This window comes from Ylistrum balloti, unplaced genomic scaffold (genome assembly GCF_031769215.1).
Source record: "Ylistrum balloti isolate Yb309-2 unplaced genomic scaffold, AGI_CSIRO_Ybal_v1 Utg371810, whole genome shotgun sequence".
Taxonomy (NCBI): Eukaryota; Metazoa; Mollusca; class Bivalvia; order Pectinida; family Pectinidae; genus Ylistrum; species Ylistrum balloti.
This window is the reverse complement of record NW_026782902.1, coordinates 472,117-484,161: the sequence shown is the minus strand read 5'-3', so window position 1 is coordinate 484,161 and position 12,045 is coordinate 472,117. Positions and strand designations below refer to the sequence as shown.

At 37.2% G+C, this 12,045-nt stretch overlaps 1 protein-coding gene across 1 annotated transcript in view; it reads left to right on the top strand.

Annotated features, from left to right (window-relative positions):
- Window positions 1-300: 300 nt before the first annotated feature.
- Window positions 301-12,045, top strand: part of LOC132563651 (E3 ubiquitin-protein ligase rnf213-alpha-like) — an 82,222-nt gene continuing 70,477 nt past the window's right edge. Inside the window, exons 1-5 of the mRNA XM_060228390.1 lie at window positions 301-764; window positions 2,494-2,687; window positions 4,282-4,574; window positions 5,025-5,272; window positions 10,215-10,442. Coding sequence (XP_060084373.1) covers window positions 301-764; window positions 2,494-2,687; window positions 4,282-4,574; window positions 5,025-5,272; window positions 10,215-10,442 — 1,427 coding nt within the window. The remainder of the gene's footprint in view (window positions 765-2,493; window positions 2,688-4,281; window positions 4,575-5,024; window positions 5,273-10,214; window positions 10,443-12,045) is intronic.

Here is a 12,045-nt window from a genome sequence, read left to right as displayed (position 1 = left end):
GCACTTGCCTTTCACCTAGCCGTCTGTGGTTCGACTCCTGGAACGGACATGAAAAGGTAAGGGTCACCTGCCCAACCATGTGGGTTTTCCCCAGGTACTCCTATTTCTTTCCACAATAAGACCTGTCTTGCACTTACATCCGGGCCAACAAGAGTGGTTAGTTAAATTTGAAATAACTTGTTTTGCAATTGTTGTAAAATAAATGAATAAAGTTTATCATAGCTGAAATCAGACTTTGTTTCAACTTTGAAATATAAACCACTTGATGGATTAACCCTTTAGTGTAGAGCGGTTCTTATCATGCTTGATCTGTCTGCTGCATTTGATGTCATTGACCATGGCACACTGTTCAAGCGTCTGGAGTACTCTTATGGGGTGACTGGTGATGCATTACGCTGGACCCAGTCTTACTTGAATGAACGACGACAGTGTGTTGCCATTGGATCAACTGTTTCAGACAGCAAAACCTTAGACTTCGGAGTTCGTCAGGGGTCCGTTCTGGTACATAGAAAATACTGTCTTTATTCGAAACCAATCGGGGAGATTTGTCGTCGTCATAACCTTCAGTACCATTGTTATGCCGACGACACACAAATCTACATGGTTATCAGACCTCAAGACAACTGGGACATAATAGTAGCAAGTCTTGAAGCCTGTCTAAATGACATCAGTGCTTGGATGAACTCAAATATGCTCAAGCTCAATCAGGAAAAGACAGAACTGATCGTCTTTTCCCACAAGTGTCAACACACTAAAGGTCTCCAGTAAAAGGTCGGTGCCCAAACTATTGAGGCCGTCCAAGCTGTGAGAAACCTTGGTGTACACTTTGATAGCTCTCTGAACATGGAGAAACAGATAAACTCAATTGCCAGTTCCTGTTATCACCAAATCAGAAACATTGGGGGTATCCGTCAGTTCATCACCACAGATGCATGCAAGACATTGGTACATTCTCTTGTTACTTCTAGGTTAGACTATGGTAACGCGTTACTCGTTGGTGTATCTGATACACTAATGAGCCGCCTGCAGAGGGTACAGAACACCGCAGCACGCCTAGTTACCCGTACTCGAAAGAGGGACCACATTACACGAGTCCTTTACTTATTGCATTGGCTGCCTGTGCGATTCCGGTCACAGTACAAGATTTCGATGTATACATACAAGGCAATAAATGGAACAGCTCCTGAATATTTGCAGGAACTTGTCACCGTTTATCGGCCGTCACGATCACTGCGATCGGAGACAGAATCCTTGTTGTGCGTTCCGAACTCTCCGACTGTGACTTATGGTAACTGATGCTTTGGAAAGGTAGCGGCCACTTTGTGGAACAGCTTACCATCTGCTACTAGAAAGTCAAAATCCCTGGCCAAATTCAAGAGGGATATTAAAACCCACCTGTTTACGTCTGCATTTTAGACTCTCACGCAGACGTCCTGTATATACATACTTTCACCACTACTTACTTGATTTGGTTACTGTGTTACATATGTTGATTACTGTGTTATACATGTTCTGTAAATTTTGTAGTAAGATTATTATGTAATTGTGAAGCGCATTAGAGTATTTTGTCAAAATAGATAGTGCTCTATATAAATGTTGTATATTATTATTATTATTATTTAGCCATGCATTGACTGACTTCTGTTGGTTGTTGGGTTGTTTGACTGTGTGATATCTGATAAGATTCATTTGATCATCAATCATGGTTAAAAGGTCAAAAGTTGTACAAGAGCATTTTATTAGGGAGTAAGCAGGTGCACAAGAAATTTCTTGAACACAGCAAAAGATTTGTGATACATATATGCGATACATTATCTGGACTTCTCCTTTTGGTTACATTTTGAAGCTTGTCAGTCAAAGCTTTAAGGTCTAGGTCACATTTTTCCACCATTCAATTTTTCTTGAAATTTACTGCTAGTATAACAACATACACCACAAATTGGAAGGTGATGAGTATGGAAGTGGAGAGTATAGATTATTGGTAATCTTAAATAGAAGTGATTTTCTGTAAAGATCCAATTTGATAATGTATTTTTAGCTCGCCTGTCCTGAAATGCTGTTGGTGTGGCATCCTCAATCCTTAGTCCACTCGTCTTTCTGTCCGTACGTCCGTCCTTCCGTCTGTCCTTCCGTCCATCTGTCCATCTTCTGTCTGTTGTCAACTTTTCACTTCAAACTACTTCTTCTCCATAGCAGAGAAGCCCAGGGTACTGTTATTTGACCTGTAACATGCTGAGATGGAGGGCTATCAAGTTTGTTAAAATAAATTACCTTGACCAACTTTCAAAGTCATGTGGGTCAAATATAGGAAAATTTTCTTTAAACTTCCTGAAATCATATAAACAGCCCAAACAACATCAGACATCAGTCACCTTTTATTGTTACACAAGTTAATGTCAATTAACAAATAGTTGGGTGATGTAGGCCCATTGGCCCTCTTGTTGTTTAAATGCATATATTACATTTTGCAGATATTATATTTCTATTTCATAGCAAATTTGACAATGGCAGCTTGGAGTTGATGGCATCAGTCTTTTTGCCAAGACATCTGCAGCAGAAACTAATTTGCTACACATACGGTGTTGAGGATAGGAACAAGGAATTTGTTGCAGAGTTTGTTAATGACACCTACATTGCTAATAATGCTGAACGCTATATTAGCATGCCAAAGAGTGCTGTTCATGAAGGTATTGAATAACTTCACAAATACTTTGTAGACACTTGTGTCAGGGTTGGAGGGGAGTGGAGAGAATACTGGAATCAGCTCGGCCGGCCGTCTGTCTGTCGGTAGATGAACTTTTGTTCATGCTAAGGCAAATGCTGGGCTCTGATTGGTTGAATTTTAGACATTGCCTGACTTTGACCAAATTGTATTCACAGAGGCATTAGGGGATGGTAAAAATTTCTGTATAGATTTCATTGTCATGACATCTACACTGAGGCAAATTGTTGCCTCTTATTGGTTGAAGTTTCGACATTATCTGATTTTTTACCAAATTTTGTATATAGAGGTATTAGGGAATGCCAAAAATCAGTTCTTAACTGTTTTTGACTTTTTAGCTCAACTGGCCTATCTGTCAACTTTTTCTACAAATCACTATTACTTTTCTACCAAAGTTTGTCAGAAGCGTCCTTTATAGAGGGGAACAAATTTGTGTAAATGATGGGTCTCAACCAACAGGACCATTAAAAATCTACTCCTCCTGTAGAAATAATTGAATTTTGACCAAATTTGGTCAGAAGCATTCTTTGGCGAAGTGGAATAAATTTTGTATAATTTGGGTCTCAGCTCCCAAGGGCAGACGGATCAGGGCCCAATATGGGAAATAGAACAAATAAGTTAAAATCTTAGAAATAATTGGATTCACTGTAGGAATGATTGGATTCTCCTGTAGGAATGATTGGGTTTATCCCGAGTTCATTCTGAAGCATTCTTGGGGAAAGAGGAATCAATTTTGTATAACCGATGGGTCTCTGCTGCCCTTAAAGGGGGAGGGTGGGTAATTAGAGCAAATGCTTTAAAGTCATACTTCCCCTGTAGGAATGATTTTGTCTGAAGTATGAATGGTCTGGCTGACTCTCTCAGGACAGATGATTGGGGTCCAATAGGAAAATAGATATGTTTTGTGTTGTGTGCTTGGATATTCAGAATTCCTTCCTGTTTTAATGAAGCAATTTCAGCCAAGCAAAACCAGATCAGTGATACAGGCCCTATCCTCAGGATGACAGTTCTAGTTTAAATCAAACTTGGTTTGAATCCTTAACATAGGATGTCAGTTAATCGCACAACAAGGTTATTTCTTTGATATATTTGTTAAACATTCATGGAATGCAGGTGACATTAAGAACCATGGATCTCTTGCTTAGCTCACATGGCCTGAATCATCAAATTAGTTTATCTATGGATGAAGCCTTAAAAAGGTAACAATAAGGAATGGCTTTGACCCACATTAAGGTGACAAGTGTCAAATTGGTTAAAACACTGGAATAACTTCTTGGGCCTCTTCTTTGCAAATTAATGTAATTCTAACAGCATTTACACTTCAAATGTTCAACTTACCTATCCAGGATTCATTCTGACTTTAATAACCTAAATACAACAGACTATAAAGGGAAGAGAAAGAAAAATGTCTCATTGATATAGAATCAATGAAGATCATAGAAGTTGGTTGCCAAGATCTATCTGAGGTCCCTTGTTTGAGTGATTCTATCAGATTTCATCATGTTGCAAGGCAATTTTTTCAACAAATATTTTTCATTAGTAATGTTTACATTGTTTAGGAATATGGCACCAGTTTGACGGAGTGGTTTATGGCAAGCTGGAGTCCTCATTTTACCACAAGGTCAGAATGTTTTTGAAACTAGATGATCATGTGAAGAATATGAGAAAGGATGCAGAAATTATGTTGAAACACTATTTTGACCAATTCCTAGCTGAGTTACAGACACAAAATTTGCCTCCAGAAGAATTTATAGACTTTGTAAAAAGTCTGACAAAGGGCTTCAGCAATATATACCAACTGAAAGGGAAGCTTTGGTATTCAGCGAATGATTTTGAGGTTTTTGCTGGAAAGGTATGGCAGCTTTTTACTCAATAATTTGACATTTATCATTTATAACAAACTAGAAAGTTTTCTTCAATCATGTCATTTGTTTACACACTGAGCAAACCATCAGCTGTGTAAATCTTGATTGTAACTGTTTGTTAAGTAGAGGTACATAGTTATCGCTTTGCCTGTGAACGAGTTCCCAGCGCAAAGCTTATGTACAAGATATCTTAAGAAATATCAACAGATTTAGCATATTATTAACATCATAGCATTGTGCCAATATGTTCTATACCTGATTCGACTTTGGTGGTCATTAATTAAATTTAAAAGTGGAAGGTGACACTTAACCACTTTTGAAATAAAAAGCTGGTGTACAAGGTAGCTCAGGAAGCAGTCAATAGAATTAGTGATATTCATAGCATCACATTATCTTTGGTACCTAATTTGTTATCTTTTTTCTTAAATGTGTCACAGATATTCCAGCAGTCGTCAGTGTCTTTCATGGAAAGGATTGCCAGTGGAGGTTCAAATGTACCAGATCACTTGAGATTTGATATTGTTATCTCCCTAGTTCATATCATCCAGTGTTATAAACCATTTAGTGAAAAAGATGAAAAGGATATGGAATTGATTTGCAAACTGCTGAAGCTTCCAAATTTGGAGAAAGACAGCATGACAACTTTGATAAAAGATATTGCAGCTCACTTTCCAAAATATCTGAAGTAGGTATAAGCTTTCAATAATTTTTGTAATAAATTGATATTTCATTATTCAATTACCAGATTTATCATATAATAATTGTATGGAGGCAACATACAAATTCTGACTCAAAATTGTGTGTAAACTTAACTTGTATATGGGCAATGAAATAGCTTCTGTTTGTGATCACAATGTATACAGTAACAGAGATAAGTGATATGTTACCAGACATGGACTTAATGTTTAGGTAAAAGTCAAACTGAAAAAAATGGTGATTGATGTATAATAACATTGCATCATGGAACCCATAGCTTATTTAGTTTATTTTTATGCTGTGGTATCACAACATGAAGTTCCACACCAAAATGAATCTTGGTGGGTCATTGGTCAAGGTTAGAGGCTCACAATTCACAATTGACTAGACTATAGTAATCACAGAGTCTATGCCTGTCAGTACAACAGCAGTTTCACTTCCATAGAGCTTTAAATAAATTACTTGCCAGATCTTCACAATAATTTACCCTTATTAGTGTTTAGGAATCTGTTTAAATTTCAGCATAAATGATCTTATTTATTTGTTTGATGATGACAGATCAATTTTCAAATATTAATGGATGGCTAACTAATATCTTTTTCTTCTTCACTCACCCTATGGTGTGGCATCCACTCTGTGAATGTCATCCTGTGTTCCTTCAATGGCTTAAAAGGCCCAGAACCATGATATGAGGCTAGTATTATAGTAGGATGTAGGGCTACGAAATTTGGTAAAAAAAAGCAATTTTTATCATCTTTGCAGGTTGCAAGGGTCATATGTGTGAAATTCTTCTAACAACCTTTCAACAACCGAGATGCCCAGGGTCAAATTTATTACAAACTTTGAATGACTTTCTTTTGCATTTATCCTCTCCCATGTCTGATGCTTGAATAATATATACAATTTGTAATAATATACATAAGGAACCAGGAAAGGTGTAATGGTTAAGAAGTGGCAGACAGTAGTTTTTAGGTAATCTGACCAAAGGGTCTGACAACCTATTGCGATCGCCTTTTGTCTTCTCAAGTTCTACATGTCTCATTGAGCTGAAACTTACCTGAAATGATTGTGACATGATCCTGACCAAAGTTTGTTAATTTCGTGTTGGTCTGAAATCCAACATGGCCGCCATAGCCGCCATCTTGAAAACACATTTTTGACTTCTTCTCAAGTTCAAAATTTGAAATCATGTATTTTACATCAAATGACCGTTAAGGCCCATGGGCCTCTCGTTTAGGTTGTTTGGTTCCATCTGTCCTCCAAACGGTCCTCATTCTTAAGGTATTTTTCACCTTGGTGTGGTGACTTTTTACCTACATCATAGAAAAAGTCAGTCTGGGCTCTACTTGCTACCCTACTTGTTACTGAAACTTTATCCTTAAGGTATAGGTTTACTTTGGTGAGGCAGTGTGTGTCATGTATAAAACTATGTCACTTTAACCTACATTTTGTCTTTTGACCTACATAAAACAGAAAGTTTGCTCTATTTCCTAAACTACTTTTAACTGGAACTTTATCATTCAGGTATAGGTTCACCTTGGTGAGGCAACATGTCATGTATCAAAAGTAGGCTACTCTGATCTGCAAAGATACTGGAATCAAGTTGACTGTCAAAGATACAAAGATACTTCCTGGCTTTAATCCTTATGCTTTGTAGATGTGTGCAATCTGTATCACATTCAGTCACCTGATTTTTGGAAAGTTATGTCCCAAAGATGTATCTGCTGCTCCTCCTATACAACTGAAATTTTCCATCTGTCCTTTTGTGTCCGGAGCATGACTTTAACCACAGTTAAGCAAGGATCATGAAACTTGGTGTATACATACTAAGGGAATGTTCAGTGTACCAACATCAGACTCCTGACTCCTCAATCAAAGAGTTATTTCCCTTTGTTAAAATTTTGTGTCCAGAGCATTATTTTGCTTTCATTCAAGCTAGGATAGTGAAATTGGTGATTACATTGATCATACAAAGACAATGTACAAATGCTAAGGACATCAACCCCTTAATTACAGAGTTATTGCCCTTTGCCTTGTGTCCAGAGCATTACTTTGCCTGATTTAAACAAGGCAATTGAAATGTGATGTATACATGTCATAGAAAAGCAAGGTACAGTGGAGCAAAGTCGAGGCCCATGACCCCTCAGTACAAAGTTATTATCCTTTGTAAAAAAATTTTGTCATGAGCATAACATTGCTTCATTAAAACAAGGTTAATGAAACTTGATGTATACATTGATCATAATTAAAAAAATATGCTTCTTATCCCCTTTGTGGCAGGGCCCAAAAGGGGAAATTTTGCAAGTACTTTAAAATCCTGCTCCTCCTGTAGGAATGAATGGATATTGCCCATATTTGATCTAAAGCATTCTTTGGTGAAGAAAAATCAATCCTGTATAGACATTATGTCTTTGCCACCGAGGGCAGGAGGGGCAGGGCCCAATAGGGGAAATAGAGTAAATTCTTTAAAATTCTGCTTCTCCTGTAGGAATGATTGGATATTGCCAAAATTTGAACTGAAGCATTTTTGGGTAAAGGGGAATCAATTTTGTGTAAACAATTGTTTTCAGACCCATGGATGCAGAGGTACGGAGTCAAATTAGAGACATTTAGCGAATTCTTTGGAATCCTTCTTCAGTAGGAATGACTAGATTTTATCTGCATTTGGTTAGAAGCATGGGGAAAAGGAAGAAATATTACAGAAATTGAGGGTACTGGCTCCTTTGATCCAGATGGCAGGGTGCCGGGCCAATATAGGACTTTTACCAAATTCTGTAAAATCATTTTTCGTCTGAAAGAATGACAAGATTTTGTTTTAATTGTGTCAGAAAGCCTTCTTGGGGGAATAGGGAACTGATTTTTTGTAGATATAGGGCGTTGCCACCCCCTGGGGTCAGAGGTGCATGGCTTAATAAGGGAAATGGAAGATCCCTTTAAAATTTTTCTTTTGTTGGAATAGGGAGTAGGTGAATTTATTACAGTACATTGTTACCATCTGGTGTATTGTTTTGGTCTATAATCAGTTTACCATCTTGTCACACTACTTTTGACCTTAGTGTATGTAGGATTATAGTGCAGCTGAAAAAGTTGGTCTATTCCGTACTATCTCGTACACTATGTACGTCGGTGCTAGTATGCTCCACACTTCTAATTTGTCTGATGAAGGTGACCATGTAGTCATCAAAACGTCACACTTCAATCTTCTACTGGTTGTATTATAAGAACTTCTATTCTAGTGTTTTTATCATATTTGTTCAGAAGTATTCTTGGGTAAAGAGGAAACAATTTTTTCATAAATGATAGGTCTGTGTTCCCTAGTACCAAATAGGTGTCAGTTTCTTTAAAATTCTTTTGTAGAATTGACAAGTTTTTGTCCGCATTTGAACTGTTCATCATAGCCTAGTACAATTGTTAGTTCACTTGGTCCAAAGGACTGGGGAGCTTATGCCATGGCACAGTGTCTGTCATTGGTCTGCATCTGGTGTAATGTGCTTGACATCTGTCAACTTTTCCCTAAAAATCGCTACAAGTCATGAATGACTGAACAGATTTTGACCAAATTTGTGTAAATATTGGTTCTCTACCTCCAGAAACCTGAGGGGCAGGACCCAAAAGGAGAAATTATCAAGTTCTTTAAAATCCTACTCCTGTAAGAATCAACAGATATTGCCCGAATTGGGTCTGAAGCATTCTTAGGTGAAGGGGAATCAATCTTGTATAAATGGTTGGTCTCAGCCCCTGTGGGCTTGAGGGGCTAGTCCCATTTAAAATCCTATCCCTCCTGTAGTAATAATTGGATATTGCCAATTAAAATTTGATCTGAAGCATTCTTGGGTGAAGGGGAATCAATTTTGTATAACTGTTAGGTCTCAGCTCCCTTCAGAGGGAGGGATGTGACCGAACAAGGGAAATTATTTGAATTATTTAAGATTTTACTTCTTCTGTAGAAATGATTGGGTATCATTCAAACTTAGTCTCTTGGTTGAAGGGGAATCAGTTTTGTGTAAATGTTGCATCATGGCCCCCTGGAATGGGAGGGATGGGTAATGTAAATTCTTAAAGATCCTTCTTTGGTACAAGGATACTGTCTAAGTTAGGTCTGATGCAATTTTCCTATTTGACCACAGGGCTTGGACTGAATAGGAAAATTATTTCAGAAATTATATGTCAAATATGTCATATTTAAAATTCTTTGTTAAATGACTAAATAGCGAAATTAGCCAGTGAGTGATGTAGGCCCCTTTGGCCTCTTGTTTTTGTATACCGTTGGTAAACAGTGGGTCAGACCTCCTTGGGGCAAGAGGGGCAGAGCTGAATTAGTGGCAATAGAGCAAAATCTATAAAATCTTTTGCTGTAGGAATGCCAGGATTCTGGCCCAAGTTGGATTGAAATTTGGTCAAAAGGAGAAATAGCAAATTCTTTGAAATCCTTCTACTGTAGATCTGAAGCATCCATGGAAGAAGTTGAAGCAATTTTGTATGCACAAGTGGGTCTCTACCCCTGGGATGTGAAGGAGTAGCCCAATTGAGAGAATATAGCAAAAAATTTAAAACCTACCTTTCTTCTTAAGTTGGAATGATTTGATTCACTCTAAATTTCGTTTGAAGCATTATTAGGTCAAGGAAACTTTTTTATATATGGTTTTGCTGACCCCCGTGGGGGCAGAGGGATGTTGCCAAACAGGGAAAAGGCATAAACCCCATAGAATTCCTTTTCCTGTCATTTTGAGTAATCAATTTCTTCCAGGCCAGGTGAGTAAAACAGGCCCTTAGAGCCTCATGTAGATAAAGATACCTTATGAACCTATTGACTGATTTAGTTCATATTAACACTATAGCATCAACCCAAATGTTAAAGTCAAAAAATGAAATCTTGTGTTGCTTGTTTCAGAACAAACTGAGTGCTTACAATGGATTCATTCTAATTTTAGACATGTGACAGAAAATTTACAACTTATGAACAACTTACTTGCTGGTAAAACTAAGAACACCTGTTGGCTGCTGGTTGTTCCTCTGCTGCACTTTCTGTTGGGAAGGAGTACTCCATATCAGCAACCTTCAACAGAAACTGAACATACTAAACGTGAACCTGTATGGTGGGGTGTTCAGGAGTACAAAAAAAAAAATGACTATTTTGCTGGAAAATCATCATGGAATATGTAAGTACTCAGTGAGATTGTCTCTCTATCTCTCGATTCTGTTGAAGACAAAAAATCGTACAGTAAGGCTTATTACTCTACTGATGAAAATTGGTATGCATGATGTGTACCTAAAGGAGATTGTGTGAGGTTAAGTTTATTTTTCAGTCAACAAAACAACTTGATTCAAAATTATGACAACTGGGATATTGCATTATGGACTTATATATCAGATTTACATTCATACACAATTTAAAAAAAATTTCCTTGGGTTTATTAAATCCATCCTTTTATCTCACATGATGGTTGAAAGATCACACTTCACTACTATTGAAATAAAAGGCTTGTGTATGGATATCTCTGAATTCCACGACATATTAGGTAGGTTTGGGGAAGGGGAGAGGTCCATATGATGAGCCTCTACTTACCTGGTGGTTATTCTCACTTAAAAGGGGGTAAATAGTAAATGCATTGTCTGTGCATCCATTGGTGCATCCTTGCATGTTAACTTTTTTCAAAAAGTATCTCAGAAATCTTTCAACAGATTTATATTGATATTCACAGCATCAAGCGTTCAAGTTCTGCACCTGATTAGATTTTGATGGTCATTGTGAAAGGTTTAAGGTAATCTCAGGAACTCTTGGACAGATTTATTTTGTACCCTCACAATAGCATCATACCTTCAAGTCGTACCCCTGAGTACATTTTGGCGCACTTTGGTTAAGGTGTAATAGTTGACCACTTTTGAAATAAAAGGCTTGTGTACAAGATATTTTGTGAACCTTCTGGAATTGTGGTTAAAATAAAAAGATCAGGACATGAGGATATATCTGTTTGAGCCATAGATGATTGACCTTGACATATGCTGAAGGTCACTGTAGTGGAATGTGAAAAAAACTTTTATTCATAGAAGCAGTAAAATGTCTCATGTCGCCAGTGCTCACTGAAAAGTGTTTTTTTATTTATCTGAAAATAATGATATTTTGCAGCAGCAAATAGGAAAGCAATAAAAATACATTATACTGCTAAATGTTTGTATCAACAGGCAGCAACATAATCATGAATATTTTTTTTTTAAAAAGCATAGTCTAGCTTGTTAAGGAAAGTAACTCTAACCAAGAAAAACATATAACAAGGGACATGACTCCAACTGAGAAAAACACAACAATTGTAACTCTTAAACACAACAATTGTAACTCTTGTGTGCGTTCACAACTCATGCAGTAGTGTGCTTTACTGAAAATGTGTATTGCATTGCAAAAAGTTTAATCAAACTAGACCTTTAGAAGTATACATGTACATGCAGTGAGATCGCTTGACCCTGGCCAAGTTCGTACATAATCAGCTCATAACTAGTTTAGAAAAATCAAACTCTTAAGTGTATGGAAAGCTAGACACATTGTTTTAAGCACATAAATTTATAGACAAATTTAACTCTGAAATCCCCAATTGTATGAACACTTTTATTTTTTCATCTATGTTTAGGAGTCCACCAACTACCAAATCTCTTAGCTCCTTGTTTCCACATGTTGTCCTGTCCATTCCTCTGTCCACATGATAACTTGAGAAAGGGATGACCAATTAGATTGAAAGTTGATACAAGATTAGTTTAGTAGGAGACCTA